The 22,261-nt window shown below is 57.8% G+C and overlaps 1 protein-coding gene across 2 annotated transcripts in view; it reads right to left on the bottom strand.

Moving 5' to 3' along the window:
• Nucleotides 1-1,829: 1,829 nt before the first annotated feature.
• Nucleotides 1,830-22,261, bottom strand: part of KLHL26 (kelch like family member 26) — a 28,887-nt gene continuing 8,455 nt past the window's right edge. For both annotated transcript variants that reach the window (XM_025916443.2, XM_086698544.1), the window contains 2 exons: nt 6,864-7,046; nt 1,830-4,701 (listed from right to left, as the gene is read on the bottom strand). In XM_025916443.2, the coding sequence (XP_025772228.2) occupies nt 3,120-4,701; nt 6,864-7,046 (1,765 nt within the window). In that variant the 3' untranslated portion in view covers nt 1,830-3,119. The remainder of the gene's footprint in view (nt 4,702-6,863; nt 7,047-22,261) is intronic.

The raw sequence follows: 22,261 nt of genomic DNA on the forward strand, positions 1-22,261 counted from the left end.
CTCCACCATGAGAAGCAAACTCTCCGGGGCCTGTGAGAACACAGGAGATGGAGCTACGTTCTCGGAGACAAAGCCAGGGGCGGGTTTCCAAGCTGGCCAGGTCCGGGGCAGATTCCCACCTCACAGAGCTCCCTGGAGGCCCCCTTGGCCTCGCTTGCTGCGAGGCCCCAGAAGTCACACTTGGCCTGCCTCTAGCGGGCCTGAATCCCACCATCCCGGGAGACAGCGTTTTCCCACAGCCCGAGCCCAGGTGTGGAGGGAGGCTCCTGCCGGCCGCATCCAGGGCCTTGGTGGGGAAATGGGACATCTGGAAGCAGACGGGCTTTCCCCAGGCTCCGTCCCTACATGCAGTGGCTGGCCATTCATGGCCCAAGCCATCCTGGATGAAAGGTGAAGGGAGGAGATGAGCTGACAGGACCCAGAACCCTTTAGGATACCATGCAGAGAGGCCCGGGCAGGTCCAAGGACAAGTGTGGGTGTATTTGTGTGAGCAAGTGTGTGTGCATGTCACTCAGCATACGAGCAAGGCTACGTGTGAATACCAGTGTGACCATGTCAACGTGCATGTCACAGTGCACGAGTGCAGGTGTGCATGTGAGCTTATATGCATGTGCGTGCATTTGTGCAAGCATGTGTGTGCAAATGCATGTTCCGCCTTTCTCTGAAGGACACAAACGTTCACCAAGTGAAGATTCAAGCCAGTTTCTGCTAAATTAAAAACAGCTTTTTCGTGTTTAAAGTTTACAATACGAAAAATAATTTTCCTTTCTTCCGGGGGGGGGGGGAGGTGGTGAAGAGGGAGGGGCAGGGGGCCCCTGAGAACATTCCATGAACCAGCCCAGACGGTTATGCACAATCGACCCGGTTAGATACGGCGCGCCCCCCCCCCAACCCCACCCCCTGCGCCGGCACCCCTGCCAGCTCATTGGGGACAAGATGTTCTGAGGTGTGAGCTGATCTGGGGGGACTTGCAGCTGGCAAAAGATTCTCACTGCCCCCCTGAAGGGGCCATGCCTCTAGCAGGGAAGGGTTCTCTTTGGGGGAGCTCAGGTTGGGGAGGGGGGTGAAAAGGGACTGGAATGTTCTGGTAAGTCCCCAAGGGCTGCCGCTTTTATTTCAATGCCCCTGGCAGCATGGTCTCCTTCCTGGTTCCCAACCAAGTTTTTATTTCAACACTGCCCCCCACCCACACATCCGGCTTTGCTCTGGGGCCCCGAAGGCTGCTGCACAGGAGCACCAGGCCTGTGGGTGCATTTTGAGGGTGATCCTGGAAGCCTCCCATCTCAGAAAGCTGTCCATGAACAGCACGCATTCTCCACCAACATACAGCCTGGTCCGTGGCGAGGCCAGGCATGAGAGCCGGGGTTGGGGGCGATTCACGGAGCACTCAGGCCCATATGGAATGGTGATGATTTCATGCTTCCTTTAGGACTGCCCTGCGTCTCCCCCATCATGGCCTCCAGGGAGAGGGGCTCCCTGGCTCCCCAGTCTCACACCCCAGGACTGAGCAGATGGAGACAACCTGCCAGGAGCTGGGGGCTGTCTGGTGGCCGGGGACGAAGCCAGCAGGCGCACGGAACAACCTGGAGAGAGTCTCACCGAAGGCCACCCAGCCCAGGGCGGATCTGTCTTCTCCTCCAGTCCCTAGGTGGAAGTTCTAGCCACACTTCCCACTGCCCCATGCCCCTGAGCCAAAGGCCAGCCCCTCTTCCAGCCCCTCTGCAATGCTGGAAAAGGGTGAGGAGGGGAGAGGAGCCCCTAACCACACAGAGGACGTGAGGAATCTGTGACCCATCAGGCCCCACAAGCTCAGCGCTGGGCCCTCTCCATCTCTTCACCATAACATTTTTATTAAATGAAGGAAAATATTAGGAGACGACATCTGCTAAGATATGAGGTTAATTCTTTACACGGTGAGTGGGTCACAGAGACACAACATCAATCGTCCGTTAGCAGCAGAAGAGACACTTTAAGTTGCCCCGAGGGTACAAATCCCATTTATAAGATAGCAATGCCGGTGTCTTAAAAGAAGCAAAACAGAACCAAAGGAGAAAAAAAAAAAAAAAACAACACTAAAACAGCAAAACCAGACCAAACCAGCTTTAGAGGTTTGACACCAAATCAAATGTGGCCAGAGATGCCGCAAAGCCCTTGAAGGGAAGAGCCTGCACCACCCGCCTGACCTCCCTTGCTGAGGGCACAGGCCCTGTGGCCTGACAACCGGAACATGGGATGGGTGGGGCGGGGGTGGGGGGGTGGGGGGCTGGAAAAAAGGGAGAGAAATAAAAATCATCAGACTTGTGGAATGCAGACACACTGAGAGATTCTAAAGGTGTCCCCCTAGCGTGTCGGCCCACTCCTCACTGAGGACCCCTGAGACGCCCAGCACCAAATAGAAGGCTGGGAAACCATAAGGACCCTCTCTGAGAGCCGGCTGTGTTTTCTCCTTCTGAAAGTGGACGACAGAACACGTTGAGGGAGTTGGAACAGGAATGAAGATAAGCGCGAGACCCTCGTCCAAGGCCATCCTCCCCACCCCGGCGGCTCAGGCTTATTGGGGGCAGGAACATGCCCACCCTTGAAGTCAACCCTGAGCAGGGCGCACCCCTGCCACCTTACCAGCTCCTGGAGGTCTGTGTGTTACAGAGTTTGGGGGGTGTTTATTTTTTAAAAACGCACAGTGCAAGAAACTTGGGAGGGGGCAGAGTGCAAACCACGGGTTTGGGGCTCGATGCTAATGAGCTTGCATCTGAGCGTCTGAGACTGCCGAGCTGGGGGAGGAGAGAGAAGTGGGACGTAAGCCACACAACAACACCCCAAAGGAGACCCCGATTCCCTCCATGAGCGAGGATGTGGGGCGGGTGAGGAAACCCCCGCTGCCATGACATGTCGGCCTCAGGGCCGGCAGGCTCCCTCTGTCTGGTGGGCACGAAGCCAGGATCTGCTTCGGGAAGGAAGGAGGGACCCCAGGGGGAGGGGCCTTATCGACGCAGCAGGCCCCAAGATGTCAGGCCGCGGGCCGGGGGGGTGGTTCTGTGGTCCTCAGCCCCGGTGTGCGCTCACCAAAACCCCTGGCAGAGACGGCATGAGGCTGGGCCGGGTCCCACGGGTCCCGGGAGCTACCTCCTGGTCCCTGACCGGGGCAGCAGGACGGGGGCACAGGCGATGCCCGCGAACGACTCTGGGAAGTGCAGGTCGCGTTCCCACTCGTCCGTCTCTGTGTTGTACACCTGCACGATGCCCGTCACGTTGTTGAGACGCCAGTTATAGCCCCCCACAATGTAGATCTTCCTGTCCAGCAGGCAGCAGCCGGCCTCTGACTGGCCAGCCCGCATGGGGCTCACGCTGGTCCACTGGTCTGTCTCAGGCACGTAGTACTCCACGGCCAGCACGTCAAAGCAGCGGTCCACGTGGTCCATGCGGCCCCCGAGGGCGTAGATGCGGCCGCCGGCACCCACCATGGCGTGAAGCACGCGGGGCTCGCTCATGGGCGCCTTGAACTCCCACTGGTCAGCGGCGGGGTCGTAGCAGTGCAGCGCCTTCTTGTCCTCCACCGAGATGCCGTAGCCCCCCGAAATGTAGAGGCGGCCCCCCGCCGAGGCGCCGGCATGGCCCCAGGTGCGGCGCTTCAGAGAGCAGGCGTAGCCCCACTCGTTGCGCCGCGGGCAGTACCTCTCGACGGAGGCCAGGCTGCCGGCCCGGTTGCGGCCACCCGTGGCATACACCATGCCGCACAGCACGTTCAGCTGGAACTGGATGCGGCTCTCCTGCATGGCCTGCAGCCGCAGCCAGCGGTTCAGGTGGGGGTCGTAGCGGTAGCAGGCGTCCACCGCGCCCTCGCCGCTGCGGTACTGCAGGTGCTGGCCGCCCGCCACGTACACGAAGTTGTCCAGCACGGCCACGCACGTGTGGCTGCAGCCCACCTCCATCTCCGTGAGCTCACGGAAGTGGCGGGCACCGGGCTCGGGCAGCTGGTACACCTTGCTGCTGACGGAGCGGTCGCTGTCCGTGTAGGGCGTGCCGCCGAAGGCGACCAGGGAGGGCACGTCCGAGCGCACGGCCGTGCGCGGGGACTGCATCTCGTGCTGCCGGAAGGGTAGCACCTGGTAGTTGAAGGCCTCCAGCAGGTACTGCCGGCACAGCACATCCTCCACCATGATGTCCAGCGGCTGCACGCTGTCCACCAGGTCCGACGACCGCATGAGCGGGAAGCGGATGTGGCAGAGCACGTGGCTGGCGCGCGGCCGCCGGGCCGGGTCGTGCTGCAGCCAGCGAACCGCGGCGCGGAACAGGTCGATCTCGGCACAGCTCTGCAGCCGATTGCTCTGCAGGAAGAAGACGAGGCGCTCCAGCGGCAGGTGCAGGAAGTCCTCCTCCTCAGCGATCTGCAGGAAGTGCTGGAAGGTGAAGGCATCCACCGACTCCTTGAGCGAGGCCAGGCTGAAGGTGGTGGCCATGTGGCCGATGTTCAGGCAGGTCTCCACGCTCATGGCAGCCTTGAGGAACTCCTCGCACAGCTCCACCACGGGAAGCATCTGCAGGAACACGGCCGCACCCAGCACGTCCTGCACGCAGTCCAGGTCTAGCGTCACCTCGGCGCTGTAGGCAAAGTCGATGATGTGCCGCAGGCCGCGGGCCGACACGCCTTTCAGCTCGATGACATCCTGGCTCGCCTCCCTCATGCCACCCGTGAACATGGCCCTGAAGTTCAGAAACACAGCATGTAGGCTCGGGGCTGCCAAGGGGCATCGTGGCCACCCAGGAATAGCCTGGCCCCTGGACACCATGAGCAGGGCACGGCCAGCCAGGGGAAAGAGGCCAGATGCTCATTAAAGACACGCAAAAAAAAAAAGAAAAGAAAGATTTTTAACCCACCCGAGCCACATGTGTTCCTACAAACGGCAACTCCCCACTCTGCCCCTCTATTTTGGGGCCGGGTTCAGCCCACCCAGGGGTGTGGAGTGCTAGGGCCCACTCATGGCGGGGCAGGTACAGGTGGGCAAAAGAAGGCAAAACCTTGGTTTTGACGCTGGAGACAGGTGCAGCCCTACCTTGGCACCCGGCCCTGGAAGACCACACACACAGCAGACTCAGGAGACAAGGTGGGAACCCCAAGAACACCGTGCACCATGGTTCTCAGAGCCCAGCCCCTCACCAGCAGGCACATGTGGGCCCATGGCCCCACCTTCCCCAGCCTGAATCTCAGCCCTGTCACACAGGGACGGGGAGAGGGTTAGGGTTCCCCGGTCAGAGTACATGCTAGGAGGCCCCACCCAAGGTCACTGTCATTTCCAGAGAGAGGCCAGACAGTCAGGAAAGCCCCCCCCCCCCCGAGGATGACCCACAGGAGCCCTAGCCCACCGTGAGACTCCCAGTGAGTGACACCAGCTGTCAGCCTTTCTGCCTGCTCTGGAAAGCAGTGCTAGTGTGAGCACCAGTGAGAGAAACAGGACCTGGGTCAGAGCACCCCGTGGCTTTTGGGGTCCCTCGTCAGGAGGAGGGGAAAGAACCCCAGCACCTGCTGGGAGTTCATCGGAGGTTCCTCTCACGGGGCAGATGTGCACTGTGACGGCTGACCAAGGAGAAGGAACTCCCCTCATCCATTCACCCAACGGATACCTGTCCTGAAGTCACACAACCAGCGTGGTCTGGGGTCAGGTCCCAGAGTAAAGGCAGTTGAGCCACCAGCTAACAACTGCCTGCCCCTGTGAGCAGCAGCGCCATGGAGCCTTCTAGGAGCAGAGCTCAGGCAGCCCCCCGGACCCTGCCTCTTCTTGTCCCCATGAGTCCCATCAGCCCATTGAAGACAGAGGCAGCCACGGCGACGGGAGGGAGCTTTGCCTTTTAAGGCCTTGCCGGCTGCAGTGCCAGCGCAGAGGAGCCTTTAAAGGGCATTTCTGGCTGGGCCGGCCCACCCGTCCCCAAATCCAGAATAAAAATAGAAACGGCGCCCCAGATGGCTTGGCTGCTCCGTCTCCCCAGAATGGCCTTGTTGGGCCTGGGGGGGGGGGGCGGGCAGCTGGGGGGCACACCGGGCAGGCCATCCCAGCCTCGCCACCCTGGCCTCGAGGACCGTACGGGCCTCGGAACACGCCGAGGCTGGAGCTCCGAGACGCAGTCTGCAGGGGCACTTCAACCACCACTGGCAAAGTGGGGCCAGAGAACCACCCCAGGACAGCGCCCCAGCTCTCTCTGGCAGGGTCACAGCCTGGCAGGAGGAACCGGCCAGCTGGTCACTGAGGAAATGAGGAGACTGTCCTCAGCCCGTGACAGCCCCCAGCTGGTGAGAATGGCCCTCACCCTTCTCCAAGGGGCCCTCACCCCCCTGCCCAGCCCAGCGTAGGGAAGGAGACTTTAGGAGAAGACCCTCGCAGCAGACTGACCAGTACACCCAGCAAGGCCTCACCCGGGATGAGGGGACTGCAACACAGTCGCAGGTACAGGCGGGGACCCCCATCTAGGCATCCCTCCTATCCCTCAGCCTGAGTAGAGGAACCACGAGGACAGAGACTTATGTCTGTCTTATCCCTGCTGGAACGCCAAGGCCAAGCATAGTGCCTGCGACACGCCAGTGTCAAACAAAGAGTGAAAACTTGGCCAAGCCCTGCCACTCCCCCAGGGCAGAAACGGTTAATCCAGTGCCCACGGGCCACCTCCATCCCCCAGGCATGTTCTGCTTGCCTGCACCATGGGCCCCAAAAGTTTGAGAAAGTTACAAACCTAAACAAAGCTACAGGTTTACCGAATGTGCGGCCAACGCCAGCCATTTTCCCTCAGCGACGTGCTGGCTGGCTGCACTGAGATCACACTCCCTCTCAGTAGGGTGGGCGCTCTCCAGCCTGTCCCCCGAGACCTGTGCTCACCTGAAGTAGTCGCTGCAGGCGGCCAGGACCACCTTGTGCGCGTGGAAGGTCTCTCTGTTGATGGTGAGCACGACGTCCAGGAGCTGGCCCTGGGCACGGAGGGCAGCGAGGCCCTGCAGCAGGCTGGTGCTATGGCCGGGCGCCGAGAAGGTGCACTTGAGAGCTCCATTTTTGTCAGCCATGCTGCAGGAGAGCAGAGGTGGGGGCTCAGCTCAGCGGCCACAGGTCTGTCTGGTCTCTGCCCGGGGACACTGGGCTGGCTCGCCTGGGCTCTAAAGATGCCTGAGGCGCCAACTCGCCAGGACCAGCCCCGGAGAGGCAGAAACAAAACCTGGGTCCCGGCCGCGTCTGCCACCTGGCCACCAACTGGCCTTGGCAAAGGACACCGCTTCTCCAGCCTCCATTTGCCACCTGTGAAAGGGGCAGGGTTTCTGCTCGAACTGAGGAGGCTCCAATGTCCCTTTTGTTTTTTCATTGAGGTAAGATTCACATAGCATAAAATGCACCATTTCAAAGTGAACAATTCACTGACATTTACTACCGTCGCCTCTATCTAGTTCCCGAACATTTTCATCCCCCGAAATGAGACCCCGTCCCCATCAGCAGTCACTCCCCCTCCCCCTCCCCCAGCCCCTGGCAACGGCCAATCTGCTTTCTGCCTCTGGATGTGGCTCCGCTGGACACTTCGTGTAAATGGAATCATATACCGTGTGGTCTTTTGTGTCTGGCTTCTTTCACTCAGCATGTTTTCGAGGGTCATCCACGTTGTAGCATGAATCGATGCTTTGCTCCTTTTCATGGCTGAGTAATGTTCCATCGTGTGGCCGGACCACAATTTCTTGATCCCTTCACCCATCTGTGGACATCTGAGTTCCTTCCACCCTTTCTCTTAAACTTTATTTCATTATTTTTCATTCTCAATGTGTCTCCTGAGTGCGTATTCTGCAGTGCAGGACTCTTTATGTCACATTACTGTCCCCCATACCCTAGCAAGCTGCCCTCCCCCCCACCGAGGGCAAACCTCTCTTCTCTCCCCTGCAGGGGCTGGGGGCGGGATTACGGTGCCGGCACAGGGCCCCAGCACAGGCATGGAGGAGGAGCTCTACGACTGACAGCTTCCAGGGCAGCTCTGGTCCCCAGGGTTGGGGTGTCGCAGGCCAGGAAAGGCCAACCTTCTTGGAGGCCCAGCTACTCTGACACCTGCCCAGTGAGCTCCTTGTGCCCAGCACCCCAGGGGAGGGCAACCACATGACCACAAAGTCATTTTCTGAAGAATTTGCTTCTAGGCTATGGTGACTGCCCAGTCTAGGCAAAAGGCCCATTGGTCCTACTTTTCAGGGACAGGGACACAATGAGTGGCTTGTCCATAGTCCCAGAGCTGTAAGACAACCAGCAAGATTTGAGCCCAGGCCCAGGACATGACAGAGTAGGTGGGATCTCCCTGTCTGTCAGGGTCAATGAAGCAGGGGAGGTGGAGGGGCACAGCAAATTGTGGGTAAGTCACAAAACCAAGAATATCTGCCCTACAAGGATGGGTTTACCTGTGGGGGTGGCTCAATGGGGGGATGGGGACAAGTGAAACAGAGGTTCCTGCACCTCAAAATAAGGACTCAGGAGGCAAAGGTCATCTTAGAACGAACAATAAAGCTTTAAAAAAGAAAGAGGTGGAAACAACCCAAAGGTCCACCAAAGGGCAAATGGAGAAACAAAATGTGGCCATCCACACAATGGAATATTACTCAGTCACAAAAAGGAATGAAGCTGAATCACGCTACAACGTGGACGAACCTCAAAAACATGACACTGAGTGAAAGAAGCCAGTCACACAAAGTCATAAATTGTATGATTCCTTTTGTATAAAAAGTCCAGAACAAGCAAATCCATAGACACAGAAAGCAGATTAGTTGTTGCCAGGGGCTGGGCGTCAGGCGTATGGGGGATGACTGCTGAGAGGCACAGGTCTCATTTTGAGGTGATGGAATTATTCTGGAACAAGTTAGAGGTGATGTTTGCACAACACTGTGAGTGCACTAAATGCCACTGAATTGTGCATTTTAAAATGGTGGATTTGGGGGGCGCCTGGGTGGTCAGTTGGTTGAGCGTCCGACTTCGGCTCAGGTCATGATCTCGCAGTTTGTGGGTTCGAGCCCCATGTCAGGCTCTGCACTGACAGCTCAGAGCCTGGAGCCTGCTTCAGATTCTGTGTCTCCCTCTCTCTCTGCCCCTCCCCTGCTTGTGCTCTGTCTCTGTCTCTGTCTCTCTCTCAAAAATAAATAAACGGTTAAAAAAATTTTTTTTAATAAATAAATAAAATAAAATGGTGGATTTGGGGCACCTGGGTGGCTCAGTCTGTCAAGCATCCGACTCTTGGTTTTGGCTTGGGTCATGATCTCATGGTTCATGGGTTCAAGCCCTGCACTGGGCTCTGCACTGACTTGTAGAGACTGCTTGGGATTCTCTGTCTCCCTCTCTCTCTGCCTCTCCCTCTCCCTCCCTGCCCCCAAGATAATTAAAAAAAAAAAAAAATTAATGGGGCGCCTGGGTGGCTCAGTCAGTTAAGCGGCCGACTTCAGCTCAGGTCACGATCTCGCGGTCCATGAGTTCGAGCCCCGCATCGGGCTCTGGGCTCATGGCTCAGAGCCTGGAGCCTGCTTCCGATTCTGTGTCTCCCTCTCTCTCTGCCCCTCCCCCGTTCATGCTCTGTCTCTCTCTGTCTCAAAAATAAATAAACGTTAAAAAAAATTTTTTAAATTAAAATGGTAGATTTTAGGTTATGTGAATTTCTCATAAAATTTAAATAAATAAATAAAAATAAACAAAAGGACATCTGGGCCTTCTCAGGTCCTGCATAAAACCCTGCCGTGACCACCAGCACCCCCACAGTATACGAGGATCATTGCTTCATTCACCCCCACATCCCCTCCCTTCCAGCATCACTGTCCCCTCTGCCGTCTCATCTTAGAAAACTTGTTGAATGCATTAAAGAATGAATGGCTTAGGCGGCCCTACTACATCATTTCACCTCCCAAACATTAACAGGAGGGAATAATGCCATCACCTCTAGGGTCAGGGCCCTGTAGGGTCAAGAACCCCTGCCAGGACTCTCCCAACCCATGCTTCACCCCACCCACCCCAAGGCAAGGCCAAGTATTCTGCTCTCTCCCCAAGGCCCCCAGCTCTCTGGAACTTGCTTTCCCATTCCTGGGACTAACGCCTGCCCACAAATGAGGGCCAGGAATGTGGGCACTAGTCTTTCCAAGAAAGCAGGAGAAAGAAGGCTCCTCAGCCCCCACTGTCCAGCAGCTCCCCAAACAATACCACGGATAAAAGAGCTGATGCCCGGCACGGGGCATACTGTCAGCACTCGATCAATGCAACTGCTACCAACTGGAGGCCTCTGCCCTGGCACAGGCTACCAGCCTCAGTGGCCCTTCCAAGAGAGCCTCAGGAAAGGGAGGCAAACCAACCAAGGGGTTGCAGGGCCCCGGGGTGCTGGCAATAGGCCTGCAAGGTCCCAGACCTTTGGGACCCGGTGTGTGGGAGAAAGGGACATAAGACACAGCATAGGGGACATGGGACACGGCAGGGAGGACATGGGGAAGTGGAGGGGATACAGGACATGTCTGGGGGACATGGTCTGCACTTGGCAGAAGGCTTTCCCATCCCGGGAGGAGGGAACGCATGTTTCAGAACCCAGCACCACGGTCATCTGGGCTGGTAATGCTGGGATGCCGGTGGTGCCCGTGGCCAGACCCTGGGTTTGCCTGCGAGGTTTGACACGCAGCCCCGCTGAAGGCCACAGAGGGAGGGAAGGAAAGGGGCCCAGAAAGACCCCAAGTCTCTAGCTTGGTCTGGCCACCTCTCTCTGCCAGGTAGAAGGGATGCCCTGTGTCACATGCCCTGTGCCCCTCCCACATTGCTACATCTAGCCCGTCGTGCCTGACCAGGCCGCCGCTGGGACTTCAAGTCTCTGTTCTTCCAGTTTCCCGAGACCCTACAGTGGCCCCAAGTTCTGAGGATCACAAAGAGAATGTCACTGGCTCACAGATCCACCGGCTTCAAAGTGTGGCCATCCTCTGGCCAGGGCTGCCCGATGGGGTCTCACTGTGCCTTCTCACTGACATCCTCCAAGGCCACATGCCGCATGAGCCTCTAAGGACCCTTGAGGTGCTCAGATCCGTGCACCCTTCCCCTGACCCTCCTCTCACCTCACTGGCCTGTCAGCCCCTTGTCCCTTTCTGGTGGCAGGGACCATACAGAATGAACAAGATGGAGAGGGCTTGCCCTCACTGGGTGCAGTCTGGGGAATGGAGACCCAAAGTGGTCGAACCGTCCAGAATCAGCTTCGCACTGCAGCTCTGAGTACCTCACAGCTGGGGAGGGGACAGGAGCCTGCAGCAGAGATGTGCAGAGGATAGGGTGCCCCTAGCCCCACCACACCCACAGTTAAGACAGGGACACCCAGCCTCTCCCTTGGAGCAGAGGGCTTGGCCGCATCCTGGGGATTGGCCCCAAAGTCCCAGCTTCCACAAAAGGCCTGTCCTGAGAAGCCAACCCTCTCCCTGGGGCCCCTGGGGCCCAGACAGCACAGGGAACCGCCTTTCCCCACACCACAGGGCCCTCTGGCCTGGGGCCAAGCACTCTACCTTTCTGTGGAGCAGAGTGGCCCAGGGGTCAGGGATAGCTGGTGTGACCCCTCAGAGCCTCCCTCCCAGGGCCAGGGAGTGGAGAAGAGGTGCGTCTCCAACTTCACCACGCGTGTGAACAGGGACTATGTCGAGACACAGACTCACACTCAGCAGCTAGGGGCAGCACCGGGGATGGCAGTGCCACTCTGTGGACACCTTGCCTCACAGACTTTGTACATGTGTGCCCCTACCCCAGCCTTTGCCGTTACGCTTCATTTTTTTCTTAGAAGCTGCTGGGAGATTGTGCGGTAGGGCAAAAGGACTTTGTGTGCTTCCTCTAAGCCCTAAGAATTGTCGTGCCGATGCATGCTTCCAGCAGAAGAAAGATTTCACACCAGGGGCAAGTTCATCCTGGAACTGGTCGGTTCCTGGCCGTACATATCTACTATGGTTCTTCATATATAAAGAGCACCAAAAAATCAATACAAAGTCAGCAACCTCACAGAAAGATGCACAAAGGATGGTTCATAGGAAAGGAAGCACAGCTGGCTGGAGAGACCTAAGAGTCAGAAGGGCTCACGATAAAATACGTGCACACAGCAAGGGACCGGCTTCACCTTTCATGTGAGCAGAAGCATTGTGTCTGGTCGCAAACACTCACATCAGTTCCCAGTGGGAATGTGAAGTGAAACAACACCCAGGAAGGCAGTTCAACAGACCTAGCAAAATTCTAAAGGCTCACGTCCTTGACCCAGCAACTCTACTTCTGGGATTTATCTGAGATATACTTACATGTGCAAGATGAGGGACGCAGGAGGATATTCACCAAATACCGTCTCTGGGGGCCACAGATGAGAAACCAGCTAAACACCTTCCAAAGGGGTATGAAGAATTATTGGACCTTCTGACCAAGGGCTGCCCTCAGCTGAGCACAGAGTCCGCGTGCACCTCAAGCATTAAAATGCTCCTACACAGGAGTTAGCCCAGAGCCCCCGACCAAGCCCACCGCACAGCTGCTAACAGGGTATGAGACCTGAGCTGTGCTGAATGGGGGGGGGAACGGCCCCTTTCTGCACACACCTCGTCCTCCTCCAGGCCCTTCTCCTCATGCCCCTGGCAAGGCTCACAGTACCCTCCAAGGCTGTTTTCCCCCTCTCATCTCATAGATGGCACAGCTGTCCCTGAAGCCCCCATCAGCACCCACCACACACACCTCACAGCCTCTGGGGAGTTCGGGGAAGGAGGGAGAAAGCCAGCAAGAGCTGGAGTCCCCAGGACAGACAGGCTCGGCTGGGCGGAGGTGGGCAGGAGGAGGAGGGAGGGCTGAGGCCTGGGACCGATGACTAAGGGTAGGACCCATTACTCAGGCCAGCCCAGACAGGGGGCGGCCGGCGCGGCGGGGCCACGGGCCCCCAGGAAGGCGGCGGCGGCGGCCCTGAGCCTGTCCGAGTCTCCAGACGGCCACCCGAGCCACGGTCACCCGCACTGAGTCATCGGAGCCAATGCGTCAGCAGCCGGGTCAGGATGTCTCTGGAGGCCGCTTACTGCCGCCCCAGCTGCACCCTTGGCCTGGATCTGGCCTCTGAGGGGCTACACATGCCCCCCTCAGGCCTGGCCTGAGCTCAGGGCTGTCCTGACCCCATACTCCCACACTGCCATCCCCCAGCACTGTCATTGGACACCTCTGGCCAGGCCTAGGCCTGTACCGGACATGGGGACACAGCCACTGCCTCCCTTGGAGTCTCCCCTACACCAGGGCTAATGTAAAGTGGGACCGGGCAGGGTGAAGACCCCAGGTGGACTATCTGTGGCAAGATCTCCACAATCCCCTGGGGGTCCACGGCCAGCCAAGCCCTTTGCCCACCTCGTCTCCAGCTCCTTGCTGACACACCCCCGTGTGCTCTCCTTCCCCACACAGAGCAGTCCTTCGTGGGGTCACCCCCAGAATACATCATGGGCTGGAATCCTTGTTTGAGAGTCTGTTTTAGGGGGACCCAACCCAAGACAAGATGGCCAAGTGGGGAAGGCCACAAGAGGTGCAGGACCACACCAACTGCCGTCCCCACGCCCCACTGACAGGGCCCCACAGTGGACGTGGGGGCTGCCCTGGAAGTGACACCTGGTGGGGTGGGTGCTCCCCAACTCCTGCCCTCATCTGGCTGCTGGCCCTGGTCCCCATAGTTGGTTTCCCGACCCTACAGGAGAGATCTGAAGCCCCGGAACAGTTCTTTTCACTGGAATGTCAAAAAAAAAAAAAAAAAAAGGAAAGGAAAGGCAAGAACAAGAAAGAATTTCATGGAAACATTTCTTTGGGGTTTTGTAAAATCCTTTCCCACCCCCACATGGAGCCCAAAGCTCGGGCCAGAACAGAGTCTGACGGTATTGCCCCTTTAACATACTGTTCTGACATGCAAATTCCCTCACTTCCCCTCAAAACGGAGAGCACTTCCACTTTCAAAGCCAATTTCGGTTTTATTGTCCATGTGGCTCGATAGAGCACAGCAGCACAGCACAGCTGGTTGGCTCACACCCCGGCCGACGACGTACCAGGGAGCTGCAGGCCACTCCGCCCGAGGGTCCCGGGTGCGTCAGCAGGGAAGATGCTGCATTTCACAGGAGAGAGGGGGACAGAGACTCAGAGAGGGGGACAAAGACCCAGAATGAAGGGGAGAAGGAGACTTGTGGGGGGTGGGGTGGAATAGAGACCCAGAGAGGGAGACAGAACCCAGGGCGGGGCGGGGGGGGGGGGTGTTGGAGAAGCTCTGGCGGCCAGCTGGTCCACCTCTCTGCCCTATTTCACACAACACCCTCCCCTACCCCCTGTCCTCCAGCCATACTGGAAACTTCTCTGCCTTCTCTCTCCCGTCCACCTCTGACTCTTTGCAAGGCAGGCCCACTGACTGAGCACATGCCGGGCCGGGTTCTTCACATGCAACCTCATGAATCTCCCTTCAAGACAGGGAAACTGAGGCCCAGCACAGCCCTGTGCGCAAATGTAGTCGCAGGTGACTCCAGCTTCTTGCTATACCGCAGCCTGCCGACTGCCAAGGCCACAGCACCGGCTCCTGGACATGCAGCTCCGTGGGTAAAAAGTGCATCTAAGCCAGAGTCCCACATGCCCCACAAAGGCAGACGCCCCCAGCTACTGTTGCCATGGTTCCCACAATATTTCACAGCTCCGGGTACTGTGCTCCCAGCCCAAAGGATAGAGTCACCATGTTTTGGCACCTTGCACGGGCCCTCAAATGCTGAGGCTGGCCAGCAGCCTCCATGCTCACGTCAGTGAGCTTTCTCCTGGGACTGCTCGCCAGAGGCCAGCCCGCCCTCCTCACCCCTCAGGCGGCAACAGGCCCATTCCTGGGGCTACCCTTCCTGATAAGCTCCAAAGGAGCTGCCTGCAAGTGTCTCATGAGGCTTGACCCCTGGGCTCCCAGGGGAGCAGACAAAAGACCAGAGCTTCTGGGTGGACAAGCGTGGAGCCCAGGGGTAGATGCAGGTCCTTCACTGCAGCGTCCCAGCAGGCCAGGTCACCAAACCACTAACAGAGACCCAGAAGGGACAAAGACTCAGAGGGAGAGGGAACAGAGACCCAGACAGAGGAGGACAGCCAGCCAGGGAAGGAGACAGAGACCTGGAGAGGCAGAGAAGAAATCCAGCCAGGGCCCCCGGACCCCACATTCCCCCACCAAGCCTGGGCCCTCTCCATGCCACCAGTGGTTGTTTATTTCTCACTCCTAGTCATCATGCTGGTTTTTTTCCCATGTCTGCTTCAATTATTTAAAACACGATGCCCAGAGCCAAGGCCTACTATCTGTGCACCCTGTGAGTAAATCTGTGTATCCCGGGAGGGCAGGTGCACCAGGCCAATGGGGTCTCACCCACTGCCGCCTACCCAACCTGCCTCCAAGAACCAGAGGCGTGGGCATGACTAAGGCCCACTGTGAGCCCATCCTGGAAGCATGTTGCCTGTAGAGATGCCCTCCCTGAGCCCTGCAGAGGAGCCCCAGGCCACACCAGCCTACTTCACCTTCTTCATGGCATCACCATCACAGCCATCTCCCTATGTGTATATCCTTACCTCCCGTCCGTCGGGGTTCGTCAGGCAGTAACAGGGTGACAGAACAGAGGGGTTGTCAGGGAGCTCCCAGCAGGAAGTGACCATGCAGGCTGCAGGCCCCTGGGGCTGGCAACTTCTGCGAGCCCCCACGTGACAGCCAGGGAGGCTGAGGTGGGGAGGAGGTCATCGAGGCAAGCGGGCAGAGGTTCCCACATCCACCTTGAAAGAACCATCCTGAACCTCCCAAGGGCCCGGCATGGGGAGAGAAGTAAACACCTCAGGACTTGGCATAGAGGCTAGGTTCTGCCCCCACACAGCACAAGCCTGCCAATCAGAGCCCCGCAAGCCCACATGGAAGCCCCCCGCGATTCCAAGTGCACAGAGCCCGGCATGGGGTGGCCACGCTCAAGTGCCGGTTCTACTCAAGGCGGGCCCTGACAGCTTGGCCATCCTGCCCTTCTACGACAGGGACAAACCACATGAACCCCTGCCTCCCCAAATATTTACTGGGTCTTTGATGACAACTCTGCAGACACTGCCCACCCTCCCACCGGGGTAAGGCAACAACATCAATCGCCATCTTTCTCCTGCCTAAGCCCCCCATGGCCCTCCACAGCCTCATTCTTCATGGGCCGCTGTCAGCCCAGTGCCCCTCAAGCTGGGCTGCGACCTCCTGCCTGGACCCTGGGCCATATCCCAATCTCTGAGTGAGCCCAGAACACATGGGGACCTGGCCACTGCTGATCGGCCAGATGACCCTGTGGGCAGCACCCCTCTGATCCCATACCTGCCCAATTCTGGCCCTTCTCAAGCCTAGAAAAAAGAAAAGGGGACGCCCAGACCCTACTTCCCTCACCAGCAGCAAGCTCTCTGCCTTCACAGTACCTCCACCCCTCCCTGTCCTGGTGAGTGAGCACCCACTCCATACTGGGCTGGAGTACGTACAAACCTGGCTCCCAGCTCACCTCTCGGTAGGCAGTTTGGAAAGGAGGATACCATTATCTTACAGATGGGGACACCGAAGCACAGAGAGGTTCAGGCACCCAACCAAGGCCACAGAGCACACAAGAGGCCTGGTGTCAGCAGCTCCATAGCCCCAGGTGGGTTGCCCCATATCAGCTCCATGATACAGATGGGGAGACCAAGGCTGGGAGAGCTGAAACCACTCCCTAAGGACACTGAACCATGAATGAACATAGAGCTGGATAGCGGGAAGATCCAGATGTGGCTCCTCAGTGTTGGCCAGGGCCAGGGTGTAGACTATCCCACTAATCCTCCAGCCACTACAAGGGATGTAATCCCATCCTGCCAGGTCACTGGGAGAGTGGGAGAGCCCCATCCAGGCCCCGAGGCTTCTCTGACCCCCAACCCAGCTCTATTTGCCCCCTGATTATTGCTCCATCGGGCACACCACCCATCTGTTCCCAGCCTATCTCCCTGAGGCCGAAACAGGAACCTCACCAGGGCAGGGCAGGATGGGTTCTGTCTCCTGCTGTGTTCCAGTACCTGGCACTGTGCCCAGCACGTGCTCAGAGCTCAGTCATGCTCATTGGTTAGATGGCTGGATGGCTGAGTGGGTGGATGAGTGGATGGATGGATGGATGGATGGATGGATGGATGGATGGATGGATGGACGGATGGACGGATAAGTGGGTGGATAGGTAGGTAGATGGATTGGTGAGGTGGCAGGTGGATGGCTGCCAGGTGGCAGCATTGGCTGGAGCCCGACTCCTATCTTTGCTTGCTGCAGATAGCTACTGCATATGTCTGCCCTCTTCATCCCATTCATTCAACCTCCTGGTCCTAGTTCTGGGACTGAGTATGTTATCCTTTGATTGGGCTCAATCAGGAAGCCCTCAACAGGACGTTTCCTGGAATGTCTGGCCTCCACACTTCGCTCACACTGTTCACCATGTTGAAGGGCTGACTCCTCCTGCCTCCCCCCAACCCTCCTCCTTATGTCACACTTCCAAGTCCACCAACTCTTCCATGCACTCTGGCACATTACCCTCCCACCTTCTGAAAGTAGAAGGTCTCCCCATGGCCATGTTTGCCCTCGCGCCCCAGCCGGGGTTCTCCACAGCCTCCCTTTCGCCTCAAAGCCCAGCCAGGGCCTCCAGGTGAGGGGCAGCAGGGGCAGACTCGTGGACAAGTCTCAGGTTGAGGCTATGCCTATTTCGTTCCCACCCACTGACACAAGGCTGATCCCAGTCAGAGCCCATCCCCCCCGCATATTACCCCCCACCACACTGGGCTTGACGATGGAGCCACTTAAATAAGCAAAACCTCTGCAGATCAGGCAAGTAGGTCCATGGCTACATGGCCCCAAAGCACCACTCAAAAGCCCAGTGAGATTCTAGCACTGCCAAACTCCAGCATCTCAGTGCCAGCCCAACCACCTCCCCTGGCAGGGCAGGTGTTAAGGCCCTAAAAGGGACAGTTCTGCCAAATGGCACATGCACATGACCAGTGGTGCTAGGCCAGACACAGGCAGATGCAGACATGGAGATAGCTCAGCCTAGTCCTTCCAACAGCAGCACAAATTTAGGCAGCAGAAGGAGCCTGTCATGAATACCTCCATTTTAGGGGGTGCCAACATCCCTCCCCTCTTCAGATAAGGGTTTCCTGTTTTCCTCAGGGAGCCTCCTATTCCCCCGTGGTAGGAATCAGGAGACCCTATCCCTGAGCTGAAAAGGGAGACTGATGACCAATTAGAGCCTCCCAGATCCCTGCCTACACTGATTGGTCCCAGGATGGGGGTGTGACCCATGTGATCCAATCAGAATCCTCCCTGGGACTTTTGCTGGAGCCACCAGAATGGAGATTTGCCTTCCCCCTGTGATTGCTAGGATGGTGGGGAGGAGGAGGGAAGGCAGGGCTGAGAGAAAAGAGTCACAGATTCCAAGGGAATCGTCTGAGCCCTGAATCTCAGTGTACCTAAAACTAGAACTCTCTCTGAACATTTTTTTTTTTCAACGTTTATTTACTTTTGGGACAGAGAGAGACAGAGCATGAACGGGGGAGGAGCAGAGAGAGAGGGAGACACAGAATCGGAAACAGGCTCCAGGCTCCGAGCCATCAGCCCAGAGCCTGACGCGGGCCTCGAACTCACGGACCGCGAGATCGTGACCTGGCTGAAGTCGGACGCTTAACCGACTGCGCCACCCAGGCGCCCCTCTCTGAACGTTTTTTTATGTGAACAATGAACTTCTCTTTTTTTTAATGGAACACTTTATTATCTATTTAATTTTTTTTTTCTTTTAGAGAAAGAGAGAGAGCACATGCAAGCAGGGGAGAGGGGCAGAGGGGAAGGGAGGAGAGAGAGAAACAGAGAGAGACAGAGAATCCTAAGCAGGCCCCATGCTCAGCACGGAGCCCGATGCAGCACACGATCCCACAACCCCAGGATCATGACCTGAGCCGAAATCAAGGGTTAGACGCTCAACTGGCTGAGCCACCCAGGCGCCCCTGAACTTTCATTTTCTAATTGAAGGCAGAGAGTTGAGTTTCTAGACTTCATAACCAAAGGGGGCTTTCGACGTCAGAAATCTCTGATCCAGGGCTCCTGTCCACCACATTGCAGATGAGCCTCTAAGAAAACCACCATGGAATTAACACTTCTCCAGCTGCTGCCTCTCCCTACCCTGCATTTAATCTTCCCACCCGGGGGGGGGGGGGGGGGGGATGGGAGGAGCCTGGGGCCTTGAGGAAGTCCAACCTGGGCAATTGGCAGCAAGCGGGTAGTGGCCATACTCAGCCTGAGTCCTGTCTGCCTGTGACAAGACAGCTGGCTCCCCACGAAAGGTCAGCAAGCCACCCGTGGCCCCCACTGCGAAAGTTCAGCAACTCTAAATGCTAAGATGCTGGCGGCAAGCCTAAGGCTGGAGCTGCAGGGCGATGCGAGGCCATCAGCCTCGGCAAGAAAAACACCACCCATTGCTGCTGCAAGTGACTCACGTGGAGCATAAACATTTGTGTGCTCCCAACTGCCCTGCCTTACCCCCTTGCAGGACAGAGAAGGGGAGAAAAGAGAGCGAGAGATGCCCTCCAGGGACCCACCAGACTTCACCAAGGCAAGCACGTGGTTACCACTTTTAAACACAGTCCTGTAAGTTGTCCATGTGGAGGCTGCCTCGGGGATCCTCAGTGGGGCTCCCGTACCCCCCGTCCCGTGGGGCTCACTGTGTCCCTTGAGCCTGAGGCTCAAGGGACACAGTGCCACCCCCTAAACCCCGCCTTGGGAGAGTGCCCTACTCTGGGCTCCGGTCTCGGAAGATTCTGGTGATCACGTCTCTCTGCTCTGCTTCCTTCAGCAGGCTGCTTCAAATTCTAACATCCCGTTGAGAGGAGAGCTCTCCGGATATGCAGCCCAGCCCGCTCCGGCTCCCGGCCGATCCGTCTTTGACCCCTGTGGAATTCTGCAGTTGTGGCGTTAGAAAACATCTTCGGCCTCAACTCGGGTGACCCCCCTCGAGGCCTTTAAAAGCCCAAAGGTCCACCCCTCAAGATTTCCTCCAGGCTGAGCTGTTCAATTCCGGAAGCTGCTTCCCTCACAGGAAAGGTCTGCGATTCCCCAAAGGTGCCGGTTACTTCCTCCCGAATCACAATATTTTCAGTGTGCGGTGAGGCGGTGTGCGCGAAGCAATCGGCCCCTCGGCTGCTCGGGGTCTGAAACCACGCTGGCTGTGCCCCAAAACCCGCTCCGCTGAGGAGGAATGCTAGGGAAGCGCTCTCGTAGCCGTGGGGGATGAGTTCTGCGAATCCTGAGCGGTCCTCTCTGGAGAGAAATGGGAAAGGGGCGGGGGAGGAGGAAGAGACTGGAGACTCGGGGTTAACAAGTGTTAAGAGCTCGTCTGCACAGCTGCGGAGCGGCTACCACAGGAGGAGGGCGGGGCTGCCGGCAGTGGGGACCCTGCGGCCCGGGCCCCCACTTCCCACTGCAGGCAGCTGGACAGGGAGAGCGGCCGGCCGTTTCCCGTCCTCCGCACACAGCGCTGAGATCCTGTCCGTTAACTAAGTGAAGCACAAGCAGAAGGGGACCGCTCACTGGCTTCTCTCTAACGGGCTGATTCACTGACCGACATGCCCGCTTCTGGTTCCCTACCCAGACCGTGCCGTTAAATAAAGCGAGGGAACGGAGGAGCCTCACCCAGCGGAGTGCGGAAGGCTGTTCCAGAAGCCTCTAGGTCAGGCCAGGTCCCCTCGAAAACCTATCCCAGGCTATGTGTGGGGTATTTGCTGGAGCAAATCGGAGCCACCACAGGGAGGCTCTGCCCTTAGGAAGCATACATTCTAGGGGACACGGGTCTTTAAGCACACAGAATGTACTGCGATCACAGGGCGCGGGATGCAGAAAGGCAAGTGGACAGAGCCACCAGGCCCCAAGAAGGCCACCTGGGGGCTGTGCAAAGCACAGGGACGGGACACTCCAGCCAAGAAGAGCCAGGTGGAAGGCCCAGGAGGGGTGGCAGCAGAGTGCTGTTGGAAACCAGCAGGGCTGCAGAAACACAAGGACACAGCGGGTGGGCAGGGCCTCACTGTAGGGTGGGGGTGGGGGTGGGGGTCCCATGGAGAAGTAAAGTTTGTTCTGAAAGTGAGGAAGCCCCCAGGCAGGAGGCAGGCAGAGCCACATGGTCTGATGCCTGTCTTGGGAAGGACCCCCTGGAGTGCAGGGCAGCAGCCGCTGGGAGGGCAAGAGCCCACGATGGCGGCTCAGAGCAGGGATGAGGAAGAGATGGAAGAAGGGGCCAGACAGGGACGTGGCTCAAAGGTGGAACCAACATGGTGGGCCAAGAGATGAGGGGAGGAGACAGCAAACGAACGTGTGCGGGGTGGGTGCTCTCAAAGCGAAGCTTCCAGCAGGGGTGCAGAATCCAAACTGGAGAGACCTCCCTGGGTGGCTAAGACTAGGCCAAAGCCTCTTCTCAGGAGAAGGGACATTCCTGGGACCAGCAACTGCTCGCTGGAAGACCTGGGGCCCTTGAGCAAGGAGAGGCACAAGGGCACAAGGGCTTTCCAGAACAGAGACGAGCCCTCAAGCCCTCCGGGCTGCTGTCCACCTCTGCCCCCCATCTCCACTGGATGCTCACAGGCAGCACATCCTCAGGCAAGTGGGGCCTCATCCTACCTCCCGCCAGCTCACCTGCCCACCTGTCAATAACCAGTACTCACTCCCCGGTCTCTGGAGGGAACCTGAGAGCCAGTGACTCCGTGCCTGGCCTCCACCGTCCATCAGCACATGGCACAAGTTCAATCTCGAATCTTCCCCAAACTCATGCCCACCTCACCATCTCCACGGCTCCTAGCTAGGTCCAGGCCCCCTTGTCTCTCGAAAGAGGGATCCTTCTAAAACACAGATCTGACCCAGGCTCCCCTGACTCAAATTTTGCACCCCCTGAGTCTCCTGGCCTCCTCCTTCCCACCCTCTCCAGCTCCTCTCTGCCCTCATGACTCCTGAAAAGCCAGGCTGCTCCTCCTTCAGAACCTGCACGTGCCACTTGCCCGTACCCAGAAAATAGTCTACCTCCCACGACCCCCTTCCTCTGAGCTGATGACACTAACCGTCAGACTCAGCTCTGCCACGTCCACGAGGCTCTCAGAACCTTCCAGAAAAGGCAGGAACCTCAGGATCATTTATGGCAAGTGCAAAGAAATGACTACACAACTGTCCTGCTAACCCTGCTGACATGTCCCACGTGGGCAAAGCCTGTCTG

This window comes from Puma concolor, chromosome A2 (genome assembly GCF_028749965.1).
Source record: "Puma concolor isolate L17-30 chromosome A2, mPumCon1.1.hap2, whole genome shotgun sequence".
Classification (NCBI taxonomy): domain Eukaryota; kingdom Metazoa; phylum Chordata; class Mammalia; order Carnivora; family Felidae; genus Puma; species Puma concolor.